This window comes from Kogia breviceps, chromosome 13, assembly GCF_026419965.1.
Source record: "Kogia breviceps isolate mKogBre1 chromosome 13, mKogBre1 haplotype 1, whole genome shotgun sequence".
In the NCBI taxonomy this organism is placed as follows: domain Eukaryota; kingdom Metazoa; phylum Chordata; class Mammalia; order Artiodactyla; family Physeteridae; genus Kogia; species Kogia breviceps.
This window is the reverse complement of record NC_081322.1, coordinates 82634896-82662226: the sequence shown is the minus strand read 5'-3', so window position 1 is coordinate 82662226 and position 27331 is coordinate 82634896. Positions and strand designations below refer to the sequence as shown.

The 27331-nt window shown below is 42.5% G+C and overlaps 1 protein-coding gene and 1 long non-coding RNA gene across 6 annotated transcripts in view; one reads left to right on the top strand and one right to left on the bottom strand.

Annotated features, from left to right (window-relative positions):
- SNX9 (sorting nexin 9) overlaps positions 1-18922 on the bottom strand; it is a 90499-nt gene extending 71577 nt beyond the window's left edge. The window contains exon 1 of one of the 4 annotated variants that reach the window (XM_059083170.2): positions 18641-18922. In XM_059083170.2, coding sequence (XP_058939153.1) covers positions 18641-18652 — 12 coding nt within the window. In that variant the 5' untranslated portion in view covers positions 18653-18922. The remainder of the gene's footprint in view (positions 1-18640) is intronic. The other 3 variants (XM_067011082.1, XM_059083169.2, XM_059083168.2) reach the window with 3 other exon arrangements.
- A 75-nt stretch (positions 18923-18997) lies between these two features.
- On the top strand, positions 18998-25403 carry LOC136792389 (uncharacterized). Of its 2 annotated transcripts, none has more exons than XR_010836102.1 (4): positions 18998-19314; positions 22035-22403; positions 23941-24001; positions 24580-25403. It is a non-coding gene; the product is annotated as an uncharacterized lncRNA (long non-coding RNA). The 2 variants fall into 2 exon arrangements; XR_010836101.1 differs by having other exon boundaries at positions 24216-25403.
- The last annotated feature ends 1928 nt before the right edge of the window (positions 25404-27331 follow it).

Genomic DNA, 27331 nt, shown 5'->3' with positions numbered 1-27331 from the left:
GATTTATTTTCATCAGTGGTTCCTCTTCAGGGCAATTTCTCTTCTAAATTCATACAGCTGACATACAACTTACCACGGAACTACAGCCGGTTTTCATCGGATCACAAGCGTAAAGTTAAAGACACAGCAAAGTAAGGCTGCCCAGGAGAATTAAGTCAGGGAGATACAATGTAGTTTGAAGAGCTGACAATGTTGATCACACCAAAAAACGGAACAATGAATCATACTTAGTCCAATGAAGAGATTTAGATTAAACAGCAACTAAGAGATGGAAAAAATTCACAATGAGGGAGTCAGCACATGCAAAAATGGAGAAGCCAGAAACCTTCTAACCAGACACCTTCTATGACACAGGAAATGTACCTCCAACCAGGTTTTTGCTAGCATCCTCTTTTCTCTTTCTAGGTGGTCCTTCCTGCAACCTAAAAAACACTACAAAAAGAGAAAACCAGGCCGATGAGAAAGCTGAAGTGGGACTAACTGTTTCAAGGCGGAAGGCACTTCACCTATGTCCCTCCTTAATTTTCAAAGCACCCCTCGGTGGTGGCAGCACTCAGTTTTGCAGGAGAAACAGCAGCTCATACCAATCACGTACACCAAGTAACCTGTCTTGAGGCAGCACGCCCGACAAACGGTAGAACTGGAGTTTTAACCCAGCCCTCTGCCCTGCGCCTTCTGTGATGACAGTTCCCCTGGAGCAGGTCGGATCCGCCCCTTAACTGATCTTCCGGCCACAGTCTTTCGTCTCAGCCAGTCAATCCTGCTCACCGCTCGCTGCCAGAGGCTCTCTCCATAAAACTGGCATCACATCACATCACATCACATATCAGAGAGTCCCAATGATTTCCTGTTCCCTAGGATCACGCTGAGGTCCATTTCCCTGGTGCTCACCATCCTCCATAACTTAACTCCACCCTAAAAAGCTAACCCCGTCCCCCACTCTGCAACGCCAAACCCGTGCCAGTCACCTCTCTTCTCTCACCCAGTAAGACACCGCTGGGCTCGGTGCTGTGAAGTGCTCGCAACATTCACGCCCTCCTCTTCCCTCTTCACTGGGGGGTTAAAAACCCCCATTTTGCTCAGGTTTTCATCCCTCCCTCTTGTGAGTCAGCTAAGGTAACCCTATGTCTAGCTCTAGGGACTGATGAGCTGAAGCCAGTGTTTCTCAAACAGTGGTGCAGTTAGCACTGCGGCAAGGGGAGGACGATTCTTCATATTGGGACTATCCGGCGAGTCATGAAAAGTTTAATATCCCTGCAAGGGACAAGATAGGTTTTGGCATAATTACAGATGAGGAACAATAGCCCGGAATGGTTAATTTGCTTACGGTCACAGAGCCAGAAAATAGCAGAGCTGAGACTGCAACCCGGGACTGTCCTTTCCAGTACACCCTGCAGGCTCCCAGCTCTTACTCAAAAAATCATCTACTGAATATCCACTACCAATCACTCCATGAGGATATGAAAACAAGCAAGGAAGAGCCACTGCCCTCGAAGGCTAGTGAGAAAGAGCAACAGTTAAAACAGCACGCAGTGTGATAAAGAGGAGGCACAAACAGAACAGAAGCACAGCAGGCAGAGAACTCATCTGTGGGCAGGGAAGGAGGTGTCGGCAGGGAGGCACACATCTGAGAAAGCCAGGGAGAGGGTATTCTGAGCCTTAAATGATTTGGCCAATATCTTTTATTTCCCCCTTGAGTATGTACACTTTTAAAAAAAAATACTAAAACCACAAGGGCCTCAAGAACAGAAGCTACGTTTGTCTTTACTTCTTTTACATCCTCTATGGTAAACCTAGTTACTTTAGTTGCAAATTATAATAAGCACTGAACATCGGCTAAATTGAAATGCAGAGAAAGATCACGTCCCATCACCACCAGCAGAATATATTGGTTCAGAAGGATTAAGTCTTCCCTACTTCCAGGGTAGAAGGAAAGATTAACAAAGAAACTGTAACTTTTAAGTTCTCCATTCTTGTAAGATCCTCTAAATTTAAAGAGTTATGATACCATTTTCTTTTGTAAAATAGAAACTGGTACATTACTTCAGTAAACTACATTGTTATTTTTTAGATAATTGTCTAATACCCATATTCACTGAAAATGTTACAAAAGTACTTCTGATAATTGTTTAAATCATGATATGGCACTAGGATACTGCTTCAGTAAAGGCAGCTGACCAAGTTAAAATAGTAAGGAATGAATACTGAATTCATCACCCACCATCAATTCTCCTCAAAGCCAGATGGGTCCATGAGAACCACACCCTGACCTAAGCAATCCCAGGTAACCAGCCACAAATATCAACAATCTGACTTATGAATAGGAGAGTATCACGCAGCCTGTATTGCACACAACCCATCTGCCAGGTTTACTGACACGCCCTGTGCTCTGTGTAAAACATGTGGCACGCCGAGTGAACTCTGGCACTGAGCAGGCTACTCCCTAATATACAGGGGCGGTTCTGATTCTACCAGTTGCAGCTGTACTTAACTCCTGTAGCCAAGCAACTGAATTATTACATAAGCCAAAGAAACAAGAGTGTGAAAAAAGAGTAATTATTTCTAAGAAAACTAAATTGAATGTTTTGAGGAGCCTTGATAAAAAAATAAGTGGCTAAAAAGCTTACTGTCAAAATAGGCGCAGCTGAGACAACAGTTGAGACAAATGGGAAGCAACAATTTTTTTTAATCTAAGATTTTGTATTCACAGTACTTTGAAATTGTTTTAAAATCGTTTCTGCCCTTTAAAAGAAATGGAAACCACAGACAGTGCATTATAGTATACAAGACAGATCTCTCTGAACCAGGTACACACTCAAAGAAAAGACCTTGGCTTCCTATTAAAGGATTGATAAACAAATGTATATTTACATATTTTAAGTTAAAATAAGTTGGTTAGTATTTCCTTTTCAATCTTCATTTTCATCAACTTTTTAACCAACTACAGGCACCACCTGGAGGCTGGAGGCCAGACGTGTCCTTCTCACCTCTGATAAATGCACGCGTAAGCCCTTCTCCTCAGCTCTAGTTCTCAGCATCCTCGTGTTGCCCACACCAACCACACTGTACAGACAGGCTTCAGAAGGGCCTTGTCTGCTGAGGATTCTGGTTAAGTGTGTAGTTGGCAAGAGGAAAGCAACACACACACATAACCTAAAACCTCTAGGTACGTTAGCTGTAGTCGTACTACCTATGGCAAAATTTGTTTTAAATCAACGCTGGTGGATTCATACAAATGCCAATTATTAACAGCTTTAAATATCATCAACTAAGCATCTAACTAAACTAGATGGCACTGTCTTTACCTTAATGCATACCAAGCCACATAAATACAGCAAACTATTAATTTATGAAAATGTTTATACTGCATACCATCAGACTGGAATATTTCAAGATATTAAAGATGTATTCTGAATTTTTAAGTAGGATAACAGGAATCGTTCTGTATTGATATTTTTAAAATCTTGTTTTTGGAGATATATACTGAAATATTTATCATGAAACAGTATGTCTGGAAGGGGAAAATGGGGCAGGAAGGTCAGAGGAAACAAAATCGGCCAGGAGCTGGTAATTGCTGAGGCTGGTGGTGGGTACATAGAGGGTTTACTGTACTATTCTTCTTTTGTCTATGTTTGAAATTTTTATAAATGAAAGTTAAAATAAAAAATATTGAATTATGCCAAGCTATCTAGATACTATCTTTAAACCTCCCAGACATGGAGTTTTTAAGCCCAAATAATATGAAATTTCATTAATATATTTCATACCAAAAAAAATCACAAAAAAACAGAAACACTTAATGGAACCAGGAAAAGAATAAAGATTCACTGAATCTCGAAATCCTAGGCCAGGACGATGCCGTTTCTTCTAAGCCCATGAGAACATTCTGACCCAATTCTCAGTGTACCAGTTGCTTTCTTACACTACTGTTCTCAAAATTGCTGAGGCTTCACAAAGTTTACATAAGAAACTGCTTTAGCAAGCAGTGATTCCAGTTAGAAAAGGAATGAAGTTGGCTGTAATTGGTTTTGAATATTTTTATACCTGCTTGAAATCTGCCAGTCTGGAACTATTTTACTTAGTCTCTGGCTGAACACTGGTCAAGTCAATAGGATGGTGAAAGCCAAACCAACTGCTTTATAGCCCAAAGTGGCAAATGGTCTGATAGGTATATGTATTTACTTTCAGTGTAACCAGGAGACAAGATGGAATTGAAAATTCAGTATGTTAGAGATGCGTTAAATTTTATTTAAAAATTATTTTGAAACGACTGGATTGGGATATTCCACATACATATATAAAAGGATAATCCGGGCTTCCCTGGTGGCGCAGTGGTTGAGAGTCCGCCTGCCGATGCAGGGGACGCGGGTTCGTGCCCCGGTCCGGGAAGATCCCACGTGCCGCGGAGCGGCTGGGCCCGTGAGCCGTGGGGCTGAGCCTGCGCGTCCGGAGCCTGTGCTCCGCGGCGGGAGAGGCCACAGCGGTGAGAGGCCCTCATACCAACAACAACAACAACAAAAAAAAAAAAAAAAAAAAAAGGATAATCCACTGATCCTTTTGTGCACTGATTGGCTTAAGTGGAGCACAGGATTTTCCTAGCACGATTTTAATTAGATAAAAATCAATTAAGTTTCAAGAAGGGATCAAATAAGACTTCACTCCAATATAAAAGTGAATAGAGCATTAACTCCCTGCAGTTAGCTTTGGCTTAATAAAGGTAAGCTCAACTCAAAGAAAAAAAACGAAAGGAAGGAAGGAAGGAAGAGAGAGAGAGAAAGGAAAGAAAAAAGTCAGTTGTTCTTGGTGTGTTGGAAACCCTCCAGTGGTCTCACGTCTCAGAATAAATGCCAAAGCCCTCCTCATCAGGCACACTCAGTGAGTGTGGACCTGAGGGTCCTCGCCACGCCCACAGCTCAGCTGGCCTCCATGATGTCACTGACCTCCAGGCACACTCTCCCTGAGGGCAATGCTCTTTCCTCAGAGATGCAACTTACCAACCTTCCCTCAGGTCTGGACTTGAGGGTCACCTTCTCGGAGGCCTCCTTGGCCACCCCATCTAACACTGTGTGTGCTAGGACATGCGCGCGCACACACATGCACGCGCACACACATGCACGCACCCCTCAGCAAGGTCTCTTCTCCCAGCTGCATTTTCCTCCTTATTGACCTTGTTTACTGCCATCTCCTCCACCAGAACGCAAGGCCCATGAGAGCAGGGATTTTTGTCTGAGTGCAGGGATTTAAAATTATTTTCTTTGATGCTGTCATGCTAACGGTCTGACAGTTTCTGCCCCATGATAGGGACCCAACGATTTACTGAAGGTAACAAAATAACACAATGATCTGCCACATGAGGATCCAATCAGATGTATTATCTGTGACCTCAGTAAACAGATCTGCCAAACACATGTAGTGGTTTTATAACAGACTTTCCAGCAATGCTAAGGTGCTTTTTCATCTCATTCTTTTGTCCTCTATGCCTCTAACATTCTGCCTTGTTTTTATCTTGTTTTCATGTATGAAAGGTAATTTACCAGAAAAAACAAGGCACACTAAGGCAATGGGAGAAAGAATCAAACTCAAATTGCCGAATACCCAGATTTGGAAAAGTAGGTTAACAAAGTTTGGGATAAGTAAGAAGCAGATAGAAAGTTCATCACCTCCGCAAGAGTAACTTGAAATTAGAGAAACTTGTTACAACTCCCTGAACACAGTGAAGGTAGACCTTAGATCTTGGGGTCTAACAGATCCCAGTTTATAGTTTATTTTTATAATAATACGAATAACACCATCCAACCACAGCTACTATCTCCTGTTGTAAAGTCAGACACATTGGTAAGCCCTTTACATAAATTTTTACTTACTCCTTGAGATAATCTGGTAGAGATAATATTTTTGAAATGTTATTTTTTCATCTTTAGGGTTTTTTTTCCCCTTTTCTCCCACCTCCCCATCCCGAACCAGCAACGCCCGCTGTGTTCACTGTCCCAGGAGAGGCTATGACATGAGAGAATACTGTAAAGGGTTCCTGGCTGTGAGTTCCAAAGGCCCTGAGAATGGAGAGAGCTCTGGGCTCCAGACAGAAAGCACTGGTGAGATGTACTGCAATGGGGAGACACAGCGTGGCCTGTTCCTCCCACGCCCACCTCCACTCTCAAAGCCGGGACCAGAGGACCTGGGCTGGGGGAGAAGACAGGGGGCGTGCAGAGCGGAGGCCAGAGGCAATGGCGAGACCTGGAGAGAGCCCTCAGCTGGTGCCAGAACCCCAGTGAAACAACAAATCGACAGGAGGGGATAGAGCTTGTACTGCATTAGGGTGGAAAGTGTCTGGGTTTTGCAGCTTTGTGTCCCACTAAAGCAGGACAACAGCAAAATGGCTCCGGTTCCCTCAGGCACAGCAAGGAAGTGGGACAGAACTCCCCACCTGAGGGTGCAGACTGCAGGAGAGGTGGCTGGAGGGCAAGACACGACCCTCCGCCCAAGGCACTATGTAAGGATCCCCACCTTCAAGTTATACCCAACCCTGGGCACAAGGAGGAGGCGGTGAGCTACAGGTTACAGCTGACTTTCCCAGTAGGATAAGGACACAATTCGTTGTAAACTGTTACAGAAAAATGAAATTGTTTTTTTGCCCTACCTGGATTGTGCAATGGAACTCACACCTGAGTTCCTATTATACTTGTATTTTACAGATGAGGAAAACGAAGCATTAAGTAACTTTCCAAAGTGATATAGTTGGATTTGAACCCAGACTCCCACTGCTATTCCACCACGATTGCACTGAAATACATAAATTTAATAATCACATAGAACTAATTTTTTCATTCATTGCATCTCTAATAGAAGACATGACAAAATTTCTTTTCCAAATGTAAAATTCAAGGCAAATCAAACAGCAATAATGGAAATGTAATAGCTTTTATGCAATAGCTAACTTCAATCATAGAATGCCAGCAACCTCAAGATCAATTCATTACATACATATGTCACCCCCCAAACAACAGTAAACATATAAAAGTACAATTTATTGAGAAATACTTAATGCCAAAGAGGTACTATGAAGTCATTAGCATTTAGAAATGTATCTGTATTTTATTACTAACAAAATCTACATATATTTTAAAAACAGTATTGCAAATGTGAGGAAGATAAACAGTCTGTAACAATGTTTGCTCATTTAGATTTAAAGATCCCCTGAAAACTCACCAGCTGGGAATCTCTAACCTAGAATAAACTCTAGGTGTTGCAAGCCAGGCACATGAAACACTCCAAATACTCTAACTGAACTGCTGACGAGGAAATCAAAAGGAGCAGATCCGTTTTAACCATTTGCAGTCGCTGCGTCCAAGGCCACAGGGATTTAGAAGGAGCCACGTCATAGAAACATTATCTGCATGGCACGTGTTGTTCACTGGTTCCCAAAAGTGGCTTAGTGTCTAGTCCCAGATAAAATTTTAGATCACAACTAGGCATACTGGAAATGTATGCCTTCTTTGAGATGTACTTTCTGTCCTGCAAGGGCAGTCACTGTGATAAGGAACCTGTTTAAAAGACCTCAAACTAAATGTGCCCTCATTTATGTAACACTACTCCCTCATCTCAAGCAGAGAAATGATCTTCTACACTATGACGTATGTCAGAGTAATTAACTAGTTTTTATTTTTACATAAGTTTTCAAACTGTGGCCTCTTTACTGACATAAACTCAGTTTTACTCTTAAGTTTCCAATGACAGTAAATGCAACAAAATAGACGAAAGGGTCTCATTTCCAAACCTAGATTCTGTGCCATCACTGGACATCGCACGTACTTCTACCACAGCAACGAGAACTCTGAATTGAAGAGACTAAAGTGCCTGTTTCCCCCATCAGACTATAAATTCTTTCAGAGTAGAAAAATGCATGCACTGTTCACTTACAGTATTTATAAGTTCTGGAGAGAGACTGTTGAATGAAAAAACATGCTTTTGATTTTTTGTAGCATACTTAACATTTCCCATAAATAACCCTTGATATTTATGTATAATAATATTCTGATGTTAACCACAGAATGTGAAAATCAAATGTATTCCTTCCATAACTAATAGTGTATGCCATTTACAGACCAACAAAAAGACTCTGAATGGTATAAACGTCAACAAGGATTTCAAAATATTTTTCTGCACTGTTCATATACAGACATACATTAATCCTTACTGATAGTGTATAGGCAAGTTGCATGAATACAGGCTATTTTCTAAAGCACACCCTTGCCTTCATACATGAGTCCTAGATCAACTTAATTATTCAAAGGTAGGTTCTTCTAGTTTAGGGACTATATTCATTTTCTCTGGCTTTAAAAACGTCTGTCATTTTACTTCTTTGAGGCATCTAAGTGGGCAAACAGGAAAGCTTAATCTGGTGAAATTTAAATTCATCGAAATTAAGTATAGGTGCATACCACACAATAAGATAAACTGGATTTACACAAATATCATAGATTATCTCAATTACAAAATAATTAAAAAACAGGATTCTTTTACATAGTAATCCCCCCTAGTGAATTAAAAGTGTTCTCATTATACAACCACTTCAGGAACATGTGATACAAAGACCTAAGTCTGGACTGATTACTGTGAACTATAATGATATTCAAAATTGTACAGCATGTTTTCTGGCTAACCAAAAAGCAACAGGAAAAGTAATAACGAGTCACAGTCACCTCACCATCGTAATTATCAGACTACTAGATTAAGCCATTTTGCACCTAATACAAAACCAATCAATACAACACTGAAAACTGCAAGTTGATGAGAAGCTTAACAGTTTTTGCGAATACCAACTTTAAAAATTTTCAGCATCACTTGAACTCAGTTAGATTAGAATACATTAAGCAAGAATGAAGTATTCACTGCACACACTGTGTTAGAGCCCACCCATTTTACGGTCCACAGATTCCAGAGATGAACCTAGGACCGAACCCAGGTTCTTACTTTCTTTTTCAATCTTCCGCAACACTGGTTCTCAAAGTGTGGTCCCTAGACCAGCAGCCTCAGCATCACCTTGAAATTGGCAGAAATGCATGTTGCAGCCCCACCTCCTGAACTAGAAACTCAGAAATCGCACAGCAATTGTGGTTTAACAAGCTCTCCAGGTGGGGGACTGTGATGCAGCTGGGGTACCTCAGCTCTACCATTAATGCCTAAACTCAGGAAACATGATCACCACTCATAAAATAGTTATGCACTTTAGTAAGGGTCCAATTTCTCTCTTAGATGGAAGCTTATTACCATTGCCATCATCTTCTTTATAGCAGAGATTCCTAACGAGTCAGGGAAGAGGGGAGTTTGGGGAATAATATTTAGTACTCAAATTTTAGAGAACAATCATCTGTCACTTGTTAAATACAAACGACAGGAAAAGCATGGGATGTTTTTACTTATCAAAAAGGGGAATGGGTTTTAAAAAACTATAAATATAGTAGTAAAGACTAGAACCAGAAGTAGCTTTAAATATTAGAATTTTAAAAAACAATCTCCATATTTTTTGGTATCATCATGGCTTTAAATGATTAAGATGGATCAATCTGATGTAACTACAGATCTCAGTAGTCTAAAGTCTATTGATTTCCTAGGTTTTTTGGTTTTAAGAAGTTGCATACACTTATTGGTAATGGCAATCACGAGACAAAGTAAGTCTGACACATCAACGAAAAGGCTGTAAAATCTTAAATTCAACTCCTGACTTTAAAATCTTATGAAGGTGGGGAAAGTACAAGAGTGATGAAACTGCTGCTGACTCACAAAGGAGTCCTCTGAGCTCCTGAGGGAACCAGTGCAGAGAGGCAGGTAAAACATAAATGTATTTAAAAGAGCAATTTTCAAGAACTCCAGGTTCAGTGCTGGTTATGCAGTAAGCTTTTAGGTATTTTTAAAAGTTTAAGAAGCATACTTTTTCTCCTTTGGAAGAAGAAAATATGGTGCTGAGGGAAGAAAAATAAATTTTAAGTTTCTATTTGTAATACTGAATGCATTAGCATTTTTCTATTAAAGTGCCACTTACTATGTATAAGCATTAATTAAAACCTTTTTGCCATCTTAGCGTAATTCAAAAGAAATTAACAGAAGATGGATAAATTTAGGAGTCTGCTTGAGAGGCCTGGCTAATGACAATAAGTTTTTAAGTTTAAAAAAATTAACTTGTTTTCTTCCTTATTACAAAAGCAATAAATATTCATTACTCAAAATCTTGAGAATACGAAACAGGCTTAAAGATGAAAAAGAAGTGCCTAAGTGTGAGATAGACAACTACTATTAACACACAAATTTACATTTTTAAGTCCTCTTCTGTGAATTTGCATTAGAAATACATTAAAACTGGCATTTAACTGGTACATTTTAAATAGCTCATTAATTTCTGAATGTCTACTCTCTTAGGCAAGGATCCAAATCTTAGCCTTACTTCCAGCGTAAGAGAAGCACATAGGAACCGCTAGAAATGTCTGCCGAACTGATTATCTGGGATCCTACGAGACGAAGTCTGGACTTGCAGACTGTCAAGATGTACTATGTAAGTATTTTTTAAATGACTGATGTGATCAGATAAGGGTTAAAATTCACTCAATGAATTCAAGAAAAAAATATACATTTCAAGACTCAGCTCCTTGGAAAGCCTTGCTGGCTTGAGAAGCCCTGCAGCAGGCCTACCCTCCGCTAGAACAATACAGCTCCAGGGTGAGGACAGGCCTTTCAGACTGGCCCCCAACCTGGAGCAGAAGACCCGGCACTGAGCTCACTCGACACTCAAATGAAGCAGTCAGTGAATGAAGATGGGTAACGGTTCCCAGAACAAAGTGCATTTTTTGCCTAGTTAACTAATGTCTAAAGTCACATGTCCCTTTGACTTATATGTCCCCCATGATACAAACAGGTGACTTCTGAATCCTGCCTCTGCAAGCAATACTACGTACTCTATGACTCAGTTTTCAGATACTAAAAATAGCTTAGAAAAATTGAGTCATACTGAGTAACATCCTCAAGCACTGTATTTACAACACCTAAAAATGAATAAGATGGGCTAAATCTATCATGAGTTTTTGATAATCAAAGGGGGAGAAAAAAGAAAAACACCAATTAGAAACTGAAATGCCCAGCCTGTTATTCTGATGGCTTAAGGTTTGGTTCCAACTAAAATGCTTCACAACTTTGCTTTTCCACCTTTTTCCCTCCAAAAAACAGATTAACACTTTGTATGCAGATATTCCATTCCTTCACGTTACAGTCTGTTATAAAGATGCTCTGACTTGGATTTTGTTCCGGCCCGCATGGCAGACTGATACCATGAAACTGATACCATGAACCACCAACCAGACTGAAACACTGAAGTGCTGAACAAAATATTAAAAGCAAAGACACATCCAAGCACACAAACACCTTTTAACACACACTGCAGAGTCAGCACAAAAGGAAAGGATCTAGAGAGGTCAGAGGATATGAGAGCAGAACCCCTGGGAGGAAAATGTTCTGAGACAGGATTCCACCCCAGGAGTCTCCTCTATGCCCTGGAGAGCCTGAGTTTGGGTCCTGCTCTGCAGGCTGCCCTGAGGGAGGCAGGAGGTGACAGATCAACACTCCTGTATTAAGCTCGAAGCTGGACCCCAAAAGGACCTCAACATAAGGATAAAAGAACACACTGTACAGAAGGGGACAGCAAGGAAACCTGTCTCATCTTTGACCCAGAGTAGGGGAATAAGGGAGATCTCCCCTGAGATCTGAGGTCCATATTTATGCTATAGAGTATGGCTGGAAAAACATTAAGCCAGGAATTAACATTACAGTGATCCCGAGGATGTAGTGTCCCCAAGAGACTGGCATAAGCAAAGACAAATTCTCTGTGGACGAATATAACTCAATTTAGGGATCAAAACCCTAAGATGACGTTCCAAGGAAAATGAGCAACTCACAGAAGAAAATAAAATCACAAAACGCACCAGAAAACAAGGCACCATGAGTGAAAATGAGCGGAAACGACTGCTGAATTAGACCTCAGATATTAGGACAAACAGACACAAACAATCCATGTTTAATATGCTTAAAAGAAGCTTAAAAATATGAGCAATTAGAGAATATAAAGAATGATCAAGCAGATCTGAAACAAACCCAAATAACATAATTTCTAAAAATAGAATATAATTGTAAATTAAATGGATAAAAGAACAGATTAGGCCCAATTAAAGAAAGAATAGTAAACTGAAGGTAGGAGTCAAAGAAATTATCTAGAATGCAGCACAAAGAAAACACGGCAGGTTGAAAAGTTAGGAAGTCAGATGTCTGTTGGGCCTCTTCATGCTGATTAGGGTTCCAGAAAGAGAGAACAGGGAAGAGACAATATTCATGAAATACAATCACTGGGAATTTTCTACAACCGCACTCCCCACTATGATAGCCAGGAGCCATGTGTGACTACTTAAACTAAAATTAAGAACACAGGTCCTCAGTCCCACTAACCACACGGCAAGTTTTCCTTAGCCACGCGTGGCAGGTGGCTACCACACGGGACTGCACAGATGTAGGATTATTTCCATCATCACAGGAAGTTTACGGAACTGCACTGGTGCAGAAGTACTGAAACATCCATCCTAAAATCCAAGCTGCCCATAAATCCCAGGCTATATAAATAAAATCCACACATGAACACACTCAGGCGAAACTGTAAAATACTAAAGACCCAGGGAAGGTCTTAAAAGCAAGCAGAGGCAGGTATCAGACTATTCAGGAACAATATTAGACGGCTGACTTCTGAGCAGTACCTCTGAAAGACGGTAGGAAACAGGGGAAATAACAGAACTCCACACCTAGAACACTATCTTTCAAGCACAGGGCAAAACACATTTTCACACATAAGAGATTGACCAACAAAAAACTCTCCTTAATGGAAATTCCAAAGAATTCATTTCAGGCAAAAGAAAAATTATCCCGGAAAGAACTGAAATGTAGAAAGGAATAGGAAGCGAAGATATGGTAAAAGTTGATTAAATCTAAGGAAACATTAACTGTATAAAAAACAAAAATAATGTCTAATTTGTGGTAGAAAAGACAGTAACTGTGGCAGTAACTGTGTGGGGAGAGATGACTGGAGCCGAGATTCTTAAGGTCCCTGTAATCCAGGAGGAGGGTAATGATATTGAGGACTTTGGGACTTTAACGTACAAATAGTAACATATACGCTTATGACGACCCGTTGAAAAAAGTGACATACAGGCATACCTCCTTTTATTTGCTTTGCATTATTGCACTTTGCAGATATTGCAATGTTTACAAATTGAAGGTCTGTGGCAACCCCGAGTAGAGCAAGCCCACTGACACACCATTTTTCCAACAGTACCTGCTCACTTCGTGTCTCTGTCACCTTCTGGTAATTCTCCCAGTACTACAAACGTTTTCATTATTATTATATGTGTTATGGTGGCCAGCGAACACTGGTGTTACTACTGTGACTCTTAACATTTTTAGCAATAAAGTACTATTTAATCAAGGTATATACATTGTTTTATAGACATAATGCTATTGCACACTTCACAGACTACCATATAGTGTAAACATCACTTTCAAACGCACTGGGGGGCAAAAAGTCCGTGGGATTTGCTTTACTGCAGTAGTCTGGAACCAACCCACAACATCTCCGAGGTATGCCTGTAAGGAACAAACCTTCTAAAAAGTTGAGGGGCGGGAGGTGGGGGGGGGGGATCCTCAGTGAATCTATAAGATGGTAGCCAGAAATCCAAACACATCAATAAACACAAATAAAGCAAACAAAACCCTCTAGCCACAAAGATTGCCAAACAAGATGAAAAGGTAAAACTCAGTTACAGGCTTTTATATACCAGGAAAACATTTACCAAAAGAAAGCTAGTGAAACCACATTAACTTTTAGACAAAACTGTCTTTAAGAAAAAATGCACTATAAAGAGGGTCATTTCATAATGATAAAAAGTTCATTTCACCTGGAAGATAATACTAATCCTAACCTTAGAGAAATTTTTAAAATTCACCATTTTAACATCTCTGTCAAATAGACCAAAAAACATTAAGATACAACAGAGCAAGTAGAATTAGGATACAGATGGGAACAGCATAGTTAATAAGTTTGTATGGACATACACAGAAAATATACATACATTGATTAGGGAATATATTCTTTTTATGCACAGCTGGAACATTTATAAAAACTGACTATATACTGGGTACAAAGTTAGCCTCAACAAATTTTCAGGTATGGTTATTAGTAACAATCAGACTCCCTGATCATGATGAAATTAAGTTTGAAATCATTAACAAAAAGATAAATAGAAAAACCCTATACTTTTGGAAATTAAACACATTTCTAACAATTCATGGGTTAAAGGTAACTTTTTAAAATCTCAGAAGTATGAAGTTTTTTCCAATTACCTTAAAACATAACCAATTTCTCATGTAATAATTAGTAAAACTGATTTATTTAAAAATCATTGCCAATAACTGAGCTGTAGATGTCTCTTTTCCATTGTGCATGCAGACTAAAAAAAGCTTTACTAAAACGCACAATTAAAAGAAACAAGCTTACAGGTGGAGCTAAATAGTTTTAACAGCCACCTATCTCAATGGAAAATCTTTTCACTCTTTCAAACTGGAGAGGGAGGAATCGGGACAAGAAAATTCAACATTCCTTCATGGAATAACAGTTTATCAAGAGCCTGGTCTGTGCCTGTCACAGAAGATACACAGTTACACAGTCCATCTTCCTGGGGCTGACAGCACCCTAAAGGAGACAGCCACTGGGCAGAGAAACACATGTAAAACGGCAGTCTGCACATATGATGTGACCCTGTAACAGGGGTCGGGGAGATCAGAAAGCTTTCTGTAGGAAGTAATGTTTTGAGCTGAGACATAATGTGTAAAAGACGGTACGTAGGGGAAAAGGCCAGAGAACAGCATTCCAGAAAAGAGGAACAGCATATGCAAAGTTACAAAGTTTTTGGTGGGCAACCAAAGTAAAAAACTAATTAAATTTTCAGATGGTCAATACAGAAGCAGGGTACAGTAGAAAACTTCGCAAAATTTTTATGCTTTCTCATCTATTCCTTCTTTAATAAGAATCGGCTGACGTTCCTGTCATAGAATTTTTCTGTGACTACAGAAATACTGTCTAGATATTCTATTTATGAAGACATTTTTAAAAAATATTACTGTTATGCTAAACTAAATGGTTACCATTTTCTATACTGTTAAAAAAAACTATCAAAAACAACTTAATCTTTAAGACGCTTTAGAAAGATATTTCTACTCTTTTCTTCAATAAACCTCTTCAAAAAAGAGGTTTTTTGCTCAGGAGAGACTACAAAGTATGCTTTCTAAACTCTTCTCGCTAATGTATATCATGGAACAGTCTTGAGCAATTCACTCATTTCCTACCACTAATTTCAACATTCCACACTCCATTCAACCAGACAAGCACTATAACACAAATATACAACTTTAGACATTGGAGATGGAAAGTTTAAAATAAAAAAAAAAAGCATCAGGGACTCCTAGAATCTGGTTCTAATGATTACTCCTAAAAGTGACTACATAAGCACAAAAGGATTTAAATTAGTAACTGTGACATGGAAATTACAGCTAAATTATATAGCTATGGATTAACTCTGCTAACTAGTTCCTTCATGTCCCTTTTGCTATATCTAAGCCAAAAAAAAAAAAAAAAAAAAAAGAATTCCTTTCTCAAGACTTAATAAATAAATAATTTATTCCTAAGTGCACCATATGACTGTGTAAAAATATAACCTGGAGTTCCTATTAGAAGTCAAGGCTACACACTCATATTAGCCTTTTGTTGTATTTACTAAATGAGACAAGACTGGGACTCAAAGCGAATTCAGCATTCTCCTGAGTAATGATTAGAAACAAAGAACGGATAATTTCTTTAAAATGTGCAGTTACGGGCTTCCCTGATGGCGCAGTGGTTGAGAGTCCGCCTGCTGATGCAGGGCACACGGGTTCGTGCCCCGGTCCGGGAAGATCCCACATGCCGTGGAGCGGCTGGGCCCGTGAGCTATGGCCGCTGAGCCTGCGCGTCCGGAGCCTGTGCTCCGCAACGGGAGAGGCCACAACAGTGAGAGGCCCGCGTACCACCAAAAAAAAAAAAAAAAAAAAAAAAAAGTTCAGTTACTGATTAACTTTACTTGGCAGTGAAGAACTACCTAATTCATTTTTCTTCTAAAAGATGATTTCTTTCTGTTGTGAATATACCAGTGCAATTTTTTAGAAAGGATGATAGTTTAAAGATAACTGTATCTTCAAGAAAATACGTAAGAGCAATAACAAAGAAAATTATATCTGAAGAGAACTGAAGGTATTTTCTGGTCAATTCAAAGGGAAACCCAACACTACCTAAAATATCCAGATACTGTATTTATTTCTTATCACTTAATGCTTGTAGCAGGAGCCTGAGTGCCATATGAGTCTTCAATTTTAAAAAAAGTTAGATGTTATTACTTACTATATGTATATTCTCTCTTACTAAAAAGTACCTACCCGATTAAATTAAAGGAAAGAAAAAACCCCAAACTACTTAGATATTGGTAAGGGCAGGGATGGGAAGTGGGGGGGTGGGTGTGTAACAAAACAAGGACAAATTTACTCTCTGGGAACAATTAAAAAATGAGACTTTCGTTTCATGTGAGAATCATCAGGAAGTAGGAAAACCAGAGAACTGAGGAAGGTTCCTATATAAGTGCTTCTCTGCCCTGCATTTTTTTTTTTAAAACCACAAGTGGTTTGTCACAATGTAAACATGGAAAGGAGTACCATGTGGAATAGTGATTAGAAAGGTGAAAGAAACCAAGACTCAGAATTACTGGCATTTGCCTTCGGAGGAGTAGACAATAAAGTAGGAAAGTGCTTACACATGTTTTAAGGCTTGTGCTTAGTGAGGACAGATGCAATTCAAGTTTAGTACAAGAACTATTCTCCTTTCTAATTTTATAGAAAAACTAACTTCAGGTTTAAGTATCAGATAAAATTTTCATTACATATACCAGCACTAGTTGCTAAGCTGGGTCCCACTTAAAGGACAGTCTATCTAACATGCATCTGTAGATAACGGTGCAAAATACCAAAACGCTGACCACCTCTTGAATAGGTATCAACCACAAACAGCTTTTAAGGTTGCAAGATGAGCATAAAATAGGACGTGTAACTGGTAATTTCTGCAATGTTTGGCAACAGACTTCAAAATCAAATTTCCTTAGAAATCCCTGGCTTAAGTTTTGTTTTTAAAAAGATCAACACAAAATGATGTATGTTAAAAAGGTAGCAAAGTTCTATGACACCTAATAAAACCAAGGAAGAGCGTAGCCAATAATATATTAACAAGAAGGTAATTATTTCAGTAACAGCGTGCAACAGGTTCCCTTAAGAATCTCCAATTTTAAAAAATAAACACTACACCTAGGCAGATACTGAACACAAAATTTCACGGACTGAAATATCAATCTGATCTTTCAAAGGGATTTGAAATTTATCAGTTTTCAAAGTTCTCTCTCTACCAAAACCAAAAACCCAACAACAACAATCTAAGGTTTTCACCAACCCAAGAGAAGCTTCGAGGTTTCAAAAGTAAATATGGTAGAGGGTGCTGATGTTTATAAAGGGGACACTACTAAAACTATTGGCAAAAATCAATCAAGTAAAAAAGTCAACTCAAACCCCATCACTGGCTCGTGGAGGGGAGCGTGGCTTTCCCATTACTAAGGTGACATCTAGAGCTAAAGAAAACGCCCCAGCCCAGGGAGCGGGAGATGGAGGCTCCTGCGGACTCAAGTAGCAAAGGGTGACCGCTAATTCCACCGACAATACCGTAAAATAAGCAAATCACCACTCCTGGCCAATTACCAAGCGCGAGTCAAAGTTCCACCACGTAATTCGGGCCTGGACCTTTTTTTAAGCAAACACGTAACTGAAAGCAGAGTCATTTCCCTCTTTGCATTTTATTCATGCTGGAAATAACATTCAAACCAAAAACGTAGCAAAACAAAAGAAAAAAACAGGAAAACTGAGGAAAGTGGAGCAGCGGGCGTTCCACTGGCGTTTTCCCTCCCCGGGAACCCTCGTTCACCGGCCTGGATTTCAAATTCTCAGTCCTCCCCGGCGGGGGTCGGGCCCCCGAAAGCGGCCCGTGGCGCCGGGGTCCCACCCTCTGCAAAAGGAGGAGACGCTGCTCCCGCAGCGGCCGGACGCGCGGGAAGGTGAGAAGTGGACTCCACTCGGGAAAGAGTCGGGGCTCCCGGCGGTCAGGCGGCTCCTCGGAGCAGGCGCCGGGGCTGCGGGAACTTCTCCTCTCTCTCTCGGCGGCCGCGGCCCACGCTCAGACGCAAACTTTGCAGACGGAGCCGCAAGCGGCCGGGGTCTCGCCCCGAGACCCTCCCGCGCCGCCAGCCGAGCCCCCGGGCGCCCGAGCCCCGGCCACCCGCCCGCTCCGCGTAACCCGAGCCCTGCGGGGGCCCGGTGGGCCCCGGCGCGACCCCTCGGCCTCCCCCGGAGGCGCCGCCGCCCGCGCCCCCGGGCCCGACCCTCCCCGAGCCGCTGCTGGGCCGAGCGGCCGGCCGGGCCTGGACCGCGCGCCCCTCACCTTGGTGGCCATGGCGGGCGGATCCCCGGCCCGGGACGGCCGGCTCCTCTCCCGCGCCGCGTCTGTCGGCCCGAGTCGGCCAGACGAGGGCGAAGGCGGCGGCGGCTACGGCTGGGCCCCGGCGCGGCGGCGACTCCGCCTCGGCCCCGCGTCTCGGCTCTGGGCGACTCCAGCCGCCGCCCGCTCCTCCAGTTCCTGAAACTCCCCGGCTGCGCGGCCCCCGCCCCCGCCGGCCGAGCCTCCCATTTACCGCGGCGTGCGCGGCGCGGCCGGCGGAAGCGCGCCCGGTGGCCTCGGCCGGCCCGGCCTCCTCTCCCACTTTCCGCCCCCGCCCGGAGCCTCCGCCCCGGGCCGCGCCTCCGGGCGCCCTTTGTTCCAGCGCTCCGGGCCACGTCCGCGAGTGGCGGCCGGGGCCGGATCACGGCGCCCGGCCGCTCCCCGCCTGGCCGCCCGTGGGGACGGTGAAGGGGACTGGGGACACGCTTTGAGGGAACGCCTGCCCGGGGAGCCGAGTCCCGACCGCCTCCAGCCGTCCACCGCGGCTGAAGTTTCGGTGTGAGATGCACGGGGCTGCGACCAGAGCTCTGCCTCCCCCGGCGGGCACGAGTCACCGACGGGATCTTTGTCCTGCGTCGGGATGGCTGTGGGGCCGGTCGAGCTCTGGGCTGAGTGAAGTGAGTGTTCAATGAACAGCCGGCACGGAGCTGAGCAATGGCTTCCTGGTCCGACTGGCCCTCCGAGGAGGATCTGCTTCCAGCCTGCAGTTGACCGCGGGCTGTGGTCCCGGCTGGGGCTTCTGGGCCCGGACGCTTGGGGATTTCGTTCTGAGGCGCCCCATTAACCTCCTTCTGGGCTCTTGATAAATTTTAAAACGTCTCAGGGCCCCAGAGGTTCGGGGGAGACACAACAGGTTTCTCGAAATGGAAACGAGAGGTCTAAAATTTTCCATTTTCTTATCAAAAGGTTTTTCTTCAAAGTTGGATGTATGGGCTTTATTAATAAATGAATGACTTAAATTGAGCAGCAAGATTTTCACTCAAGTACAAAAGCCATGACTGGAAGACATATCTTGATGGATATATTAGCATAGTAAATCTTGTTTTTATCATCAGGAATATATATATATATATATATATATATATTTTTTTTTTTTTTTTTTAAATAGGCAACTATCAAATATCAACTTCAGGCCAGGAAAGCTGTATTTACTGTCAAATTGTGTCCTCTCAAAAATACTCTGACTTCCAGAGATTTCATTGGTTATGTCCAACAATGGGGTTTAAAATGAATACGATACTACAGTGTTTTCTGTTAGTTTTTGTGTTTGCCGAGCTCAGGGCCACAGCTATAATCATCCTAATATTCATAAATAGTTGTCTTTCTAAGTAAAAGCAAAGCTGCAGACTGACATTCGTTGACAACCTACTTGCTGTGTAGTGGGCTTTTAGCATCCCTTAATCTCACTCGATCCTTATACGATACCTTTGAGAATGTCCTCGTTAGCCACTATTTAGAGACATGAAGAAATCAAGGCTCACTTAAATAACTTGGCTGATTTGGTAAAACTTAACAAAATTAGAAATGACCATAACCTTGGAACTAGCAGCTCTACTTCTAGGAATTTACTCTGCCAGCACACTTGTCTAAGTGAGCAAAGGTGCTTTCAGTAAAGCATTGTTCTGTAATAACCCCAAACAGAAAGTAACCTATATGTTTGTTAATCTGACTGTTTCAATAAATATGGTATATCCATACAAATGAAATACTAGCAAGTCCATAAAAATGCTAATATTTTAAGAGGTATTAATAAAAGTAAAAACATTAGGTATAGTACAATCCATTTGTGTAAAAAATATGAAAATACATTGTATATGCCTAGGAAATTGCTGAAAAGATTCACCAGAGGCTAATGTCAGAATTTTTGAATATGTATATGTGTTACTTTATCTTAAAAAACAAATTTATATTTTAACAACTAAATAGATATCTTGACTAAGAGTACACAGTGGTATGTGGGAGAGCCAGGATTTGAACTTGGGTAATAGTGTAAGTAATGAATTTTCCTTATTCTTTGAAATTTGAAAGCTCCCTGCAGCAGTTCAGCAATGCATATTTTGACAGGAAGGTGCAAAGTCAGGTTCACTCCTGTGACCTATGCCTTTCTGCATGCAAGTTCTAGACAACCAGTCAGCCTAGGTACCCTGCACCAAGAAAGCAGGACCAGGGACATCCCTGGCGCTCCAGTGGTTAAAGCTCCGTGCTTCCAATTCAGGGGGCCAGGGTTTGATCCCTGGCTGGGAACTACGATCCCACGTGCTGCACATGGTGCGGCAAAAAAAAAAAGAAAAGAAAAAGGAAAAGCGGGAGCAGAGTCCAAGCTTTCCCTACTTGAACGATTTCTGTAACCCTGGCTTCATTTTTAGAAGTAACCAGGTTGACATCAAACTCAGAATGACCAATGCAAATTAATGGAAGTATTTAAATAAAGGTGAGATCACTACCTGTGTTACTGAGGTGTAGTCACTGACGTAATCCTCAAGCGAGCCTGATCTCCAGCTCCATCTCCTACCACCCTCCTGGGGCTCTGCTCCGACGCACTGGCCTCTCACTTCCTCCTGACTCCTGATCTTCACACTCCCTTCCACGGAGAGGACCAGGACTGGCTTTGGGGCGTGTGACCTGTGCAGTGTCGCGGGGCCCCGTCCTTGCTGTAATGCTCTGCCTGTGCCATCTTTAAATTCTTAATAGTTTTGAACAAGGGGCTTCACATTTTCATTTTGCACTGGGACTCTCAAATTATGTCACTGATGTTGTTTCTTTGTAGGAATTACCTGCCACCCGTCCACCATCCACTCTCCCTCCACCACACCCACACACCTTGTTAACCTTCCACTCGTCCTTCAGAGCTCCCCAGAACTGTCACAGAAGTTAAAATTTGTCAGGGACATCTTCCCTGTCCCAAGTCTAAGTTAAGTTCTGTTGATTTAAGTTTTCTGATATGTTTTCATGGTACTGGTTTCCTTGCCTTCGGAAACATCTCAGTCTGTAATTCGTTAGAGCGACCGTTTGCCCATCTCTCCCATCAGACTGTAAGTTAAGGAGAGGAGGCCCCGTGCCCCTGTCTTGCACCTGCTTCTAGCATCACAGAAAGCTCACAGTAAGCCCCCACTGATACTTTGTGAAATGAACGAATAAATGAATGGATGAGAGGGATTGCCAATCACAAATTAAGCAGTATACCACTTGCCTGCGTTTACTTTCAAGCAACTCATAGAATGCTGTGAAACATGTTTGAAAACCACCGTCTCTATCATTACCTGAGTTAATGTGAAACATCACACAGTATGTTTTCTAAAAGTTTTATCACTCGATATCATGTTTTTTGAAAAAACAGGGCTTCCCTGGTGACGCACTGGTTGAGAATCCACCTGCCAATGTAGGGGACACGGGTTCGAGCCCTGGTCCGGGAAGATCCCACATGCCGCGGAGCAGCTAAGCCCGTGCGCCACAACTACTGAGCCTGTGCGCTACAACTACTGAAGCCTGCGCACCTGGAGCCCGTGCTCCGCAGCAAGAGAAGCCACTGCAATGAGAAGCCCACGCACCGCAAGGAAGAGTAGCCCCCGCTCGCCACAACTAGAGAAAGCCCGTGCGCAGCAACGAAGACCCAACGTAGCCAAAAATAAAAATAAATAAATTCATTTTAAAAAAAAGAAAAAATACTCTTCAGAAGTGTTAATCCTCTATGACAATGTTTTATGAGGTAATGTTTATTTTGATTGCTATAATTGAAAATGAAAATGCTAAATTTAGTAGTATTTACTGTAGTATTTAGTAGTATTTACTGGAGATGGAGTACCCAATTCATTATTTAAAATGCAATAAATAAAGATTAAATTGTATTCAAGATAATACTCTTTAGGTATGCTTTAGTATGACATCATTGAAGTGCACATCTCCTGCGTACTGTCTAGTTTTTGCTTGGCATTTGTCTTGGATGTAATTACCACGTACATGAAATGATAAAATGCTAAATTTAGTAGTATTTACTGTAGTATTTAGTAGTATTTACTGGAGATGGAGTACCCAATTCATTATTTAAAATGCAATAAATAAAGATTAAATTGTATTCAAGATAATACTCTTTAGGTATGCTTTAGTATGACATCATTGAAGTGCACATCTCCTGCGCACTGTCTAGTTTTTGCTTGGCATTTGTCTTGGATGTAATTACCACGTACATGAAATGATAAAATGGCAATCCTCTCACTTCTGGGTGTAAAAATGAGACCAGGGTGGTTAAATGACTAACCCACGGCCACACATTAAGCCAGAGCGGAGACAAGAGCCCAATTCTCTTATCACAGGTCTCCAAAACATGTCATTTTCAAATTAAAAATATTTTAGGTAAGAGGTTTGAAGGGCGTTTTGTGACAGTCAAGACAGTCACTGCAAAAAACAGGACAAGGACTCCTGTCCTGAGCTGTGGTAGGAGCCACCCACCCCCACTAGAAGGACAGAGGAGGTGTGGCATCCTTTCCTCCCATCTCGTGGAGCCCAGCCACCTAGTGGAACAGGGGCTTCTCCCAAACTAGAAAGTTGACTTCACTCAGGATTATCATGAAGAGCCCTGGGCCAAGTTGGGAAGTAGGTGGTTTCCTCTTCTGCTTACCTTGATCACTCATTCATACCTCTTTCTCCTCTCCCTTCCTCCTTCCTAGACAAGCTTCCTCAGAGGTGGTGCCTTACATCCTGGCCCTCAGATCCCAGAACCCTGGCGTTGAGCCTGGCACAGGCCAAGTTCAGTTATTTCCTTTACTCCTATGGATGAGAACACAATTGATTAGTTAAGAAATTTGATTTGCATCTGCGGACGCTTTCAGTTGTAACTAGATTGCACTATCAAAAGAAAAAAGAGCTGTGGCCAGAGCAACAGAGCCGCTCTGTTTGGGCTTTGCACTCTTTTTATTATGCCCAGGAAAAGGGAGTGATAAGTATTCCTAGGAAGCCTGTGCTAGTGACACAGCTGGTGGCGGTGGGTTTGTTCAGTAACGGTTGTATGTTATGACTATACACTTAGGAAGTTAAAGCACTTTGTTTTAACTGCAGAAATGAATATTAATTTCCTTGTTGAGGCTCAGAAACTCTCTGGCCCCAAACTCATTTTCTTTCACATTGAAAAGATCGTTTTTAAAATTCATCTTTCAAGAACTTGAAATTTCTTAGATACAACTATGATGATTCCGCAAACCGCAAGTACAGTCCCCATGTGCCACTTCCCTTCTCTCTTTTTTCCTCAGGACCCCAGACTCTGGTGCCAACAGACCTGGATTCTGTTACTTACGCACCGTGTGACCTTCGGTACGTGACTTAACTTCTCTCATCCTCAGTTTCCTGAACTATAAAATGGGGGTAATCGTAGTACCTACTGCATGGTGGGTTAACTAGCTAATGAGCTCATAGGACTTAGCTAGCTTAGGAGCTCTCAAGAAATATTAGTTATACTTCTTCTTGTTTCTTTCTGAAGTCATAATTAGATTGTCCTTATGTTCCAGTAACTCAGAACCCAGTTAAGTTCTAGGTCATGTGGAAAGGGGATGTTGCCTGCCATTCCACTAAACAAGGAATGTCACCGCCATCAAGCCTTCAGCTACTGCAGCTGCCCTCACCCCTCCACGGTGCGCCCTGGCGGGAATTCAGAATGGAGAACAACAGGAAGCATTCTATGCCCTGGATACTGGCCCTAGATAAGACACCTATCTAAGGAATAATTTCAATGAATCCAGACTCTTGCATCTTCCCATACATAGAAAAGCACTAAAATCATTAACTTGATTAACTGACGTTAATCATTAACACCTGTTATTTGTGATTAGCAGTAATTTAAAAAATTTTTTTGCAGTAATCTTTTGATGTTTAACTACATTTTTTTTTCCCAGCAAAAACTCCTATATATCCTGTAACCGAACTCAGGTCCAGCTGCCTTCCACTCAAAAATCAATACCTGAGGGACAAATGTTGGTAGAAAGAAAAGTTGCTTTTCATCAGAAAGCCAACAATCTGAGGAGAAGGCAGACTCATGTCCCCCAAAAACCAGCTCCGAAGATTCTGCTGAGCCATGAAAGTTTTTAAATGGGAAAGGGGAAGTAATCTCAGTTAATCAGTGAGAAGAGGGATTAAACTCCTAGCCATCTCCCACTGTGTGCGGGCTTGTCGACTCCTCGTGAGGTTTCTTTAGATGTTATCTTGTTCACACAGTCTGTTCCTGATTTTACTGAAGGGGAAGCTAGGGAAGAGATCTGGTCATCGGTTAATTACTTATTCTTCATTTCTACTTCTTTGATCTCCGGAAAGAACCAACAGGTTAGGCAAGGTATTGTGTGATCATAAGATTTGAAAAGTGTGCTTGGGCCAGAGATGAGCAGAGCACAGGAGGCGCCTGGTTTGAGGCTAGCTACAGTGTAGCTTTGCTGAAGTGACAAGAAAAGGGGCTTCCTTCTGAGAGCGGTTTCCTGCAAAGAGCTGCTTACAAATCCCCCCCCCCCATCAGATATCATTCCATTTCTCTGGGATTAGGGATGAAGGTCCATCTTCTGTTACTGCTTCATGCTGAGAAAGAGCGTGGAGGTCGTAGAGTGAGATATAGAAATGGAGTTGAAGCATCTCTTTGCTGAGTTTTAGTTGCCTGCTTGCTTACAAATACAGGCAGAACAAGCTACAATTATTTTGATGCTCACGAAGAGATTATTAGGAGCAACAGTGTTAATCCCATACTCTTTTTAAAAATAATTAATTAATTTTTGGCTGAGTCGGGTCTTCGTTGCTGCGTGCGGGCTTTCTCTAGTTGCGGCGAGCGGGGGCTACTCTTCGTTGCGGTGTGCTGCGGGGGCTTCTCTTGCTGCGGAGCACGGGCTCTAGGCGTGCAGGCTTCAGTAGTTGTGGCACATGGGCTCTCAATAGTTGTGGCTCACGGACTCAGTAGTTGTGGCGCACGGGCTTAGTTGCTCCGCGGCACGTGGGATCTTCCCGGACCAGGGCTCGAACCCGCGTCCCCTGCATTGGCAGGCGGATTCTTAACCACTGCGCCATCAGGGAAGCCCTATCCCATTCTCTTAAGGCCAGTTCTTGGACTGGTGCTACCCAGAGACTCAGTACTGCTCAAGATGGAGCAGCTTATGTCTTGGCTGCAGTCTGGTCATCATGCAGTTCGTTTTTTTCCTCTGGTGGCAGTTACAGTATCTGTAAAACAGCTCAGGAGTGTGCATCAGACACTGAGTCTGTGACTGTATTGTCCTAATCATTAGCTGCTTGAGCCTGCTCCTTTGTGACTCAGGGCGGCCTGGGAGGCTTCAGCTTTTCTACCAACGAGAGGCAGGGGGCATGGAGGGCCTTTGGACTTGTGGGGGGAGGGGCACAGGGCTCCGCTCTGTTCCGTCCCAGGTCCTCTCTTACCTCTTCGGAGCAGTTCCTCAGATCTCTCGGAGAGGCTCTCTTCCGAGCTATTGTCCTCGGTAAGGTCCCAAATAAAACTTAACTCACAACCTTCTGGTTGTGCAGTTTTCTTCAGCCAACAGTCAAATGATGTGAAACTAATGTGGGAATATGAAACTGTGAAAAGTAATGTGAACAGGATGGTCGTCTACTATACATGTTGGAGGATGGGAAGGGTGGAGAATAGTACGGACGGCAGAGTCAGCCTGGGTCCCGCACACGGGTACCTCTTCTCCCACTTTATGAGTTAAATGAGGTTAAAGTGAACCTCAGGGGTGGCCTTGAAAATAAACAGCAGAAAGGGGCGCAACGGGTCCTTTTCCAGTCACAATAAATGTTTTAAGCCTTCACCTTGTACCCAGCATTGGGCTGTTACACTGTTACAGGTGTTAGAGATAAAAGTCCCTGCTCCCTTAGAACTTGCACTCTGCAGAGGGTCGGGGAAAACCATAAAGTAGGAATAAGTATACAACATGTCAGGTGCTTTAGCAAGTCCTTTGAAGAAAAATCAAAGCCAGGTCAGGGTATAAAGAGAAGTGGGAGAGGTTATTTTATATTGAAAGAAGGCTTTCCTTTGGTGTCAGGATAGCCCAAGGTATGAATAAAAATGTTGGGGTTTTTGTTTTGGCTGGTTGGCTGATTGGTTGGTTTTAATTTTTGTTTCATTTTGACTACGTCACTTCTCTCTCTTCACTGTTCGGAAGACTCAATCCATGCCATAATAGTGGGACATAGTGTCCAGAACTGAAGATTTAGTGGGAATCGGATTGCTAAGATCTGAGCAGGCAGGAAAGGGCGGGAGGTAATGGCGGGAAGAGGCTGGAGGTCGGTGAGGCTGCACAGGTGGCAGGGGTGGCACGGGCAGCCAGGGTTGGGCCTCAGCAGGGACTGTTTGCTCTGGGATCTATAAAAGACTGTTTGCTCAGTTTGGGTAGCCCTGATTCCCGGAAGGAAGGTTGGGACAGAAGAATGAAATCAGGGTAGTAATGGTAAGACTGGCGAACCAGTTGGCTTCCCAAATGAGCTCCTAGCCTCCAAGGTCAATGGTGTTCCCTAAAACCTTACCCTAGGATGTCGCTTTGATTTTCTGACCTGTTACGGACAGACTCTGGTGTGAGTCCTCAGAGACACACTTACACTCAGTGACGGCACAAAGTGCACCATGGTGGCAGTAGGAATCGTTGGGCGGCAAAGGGCATT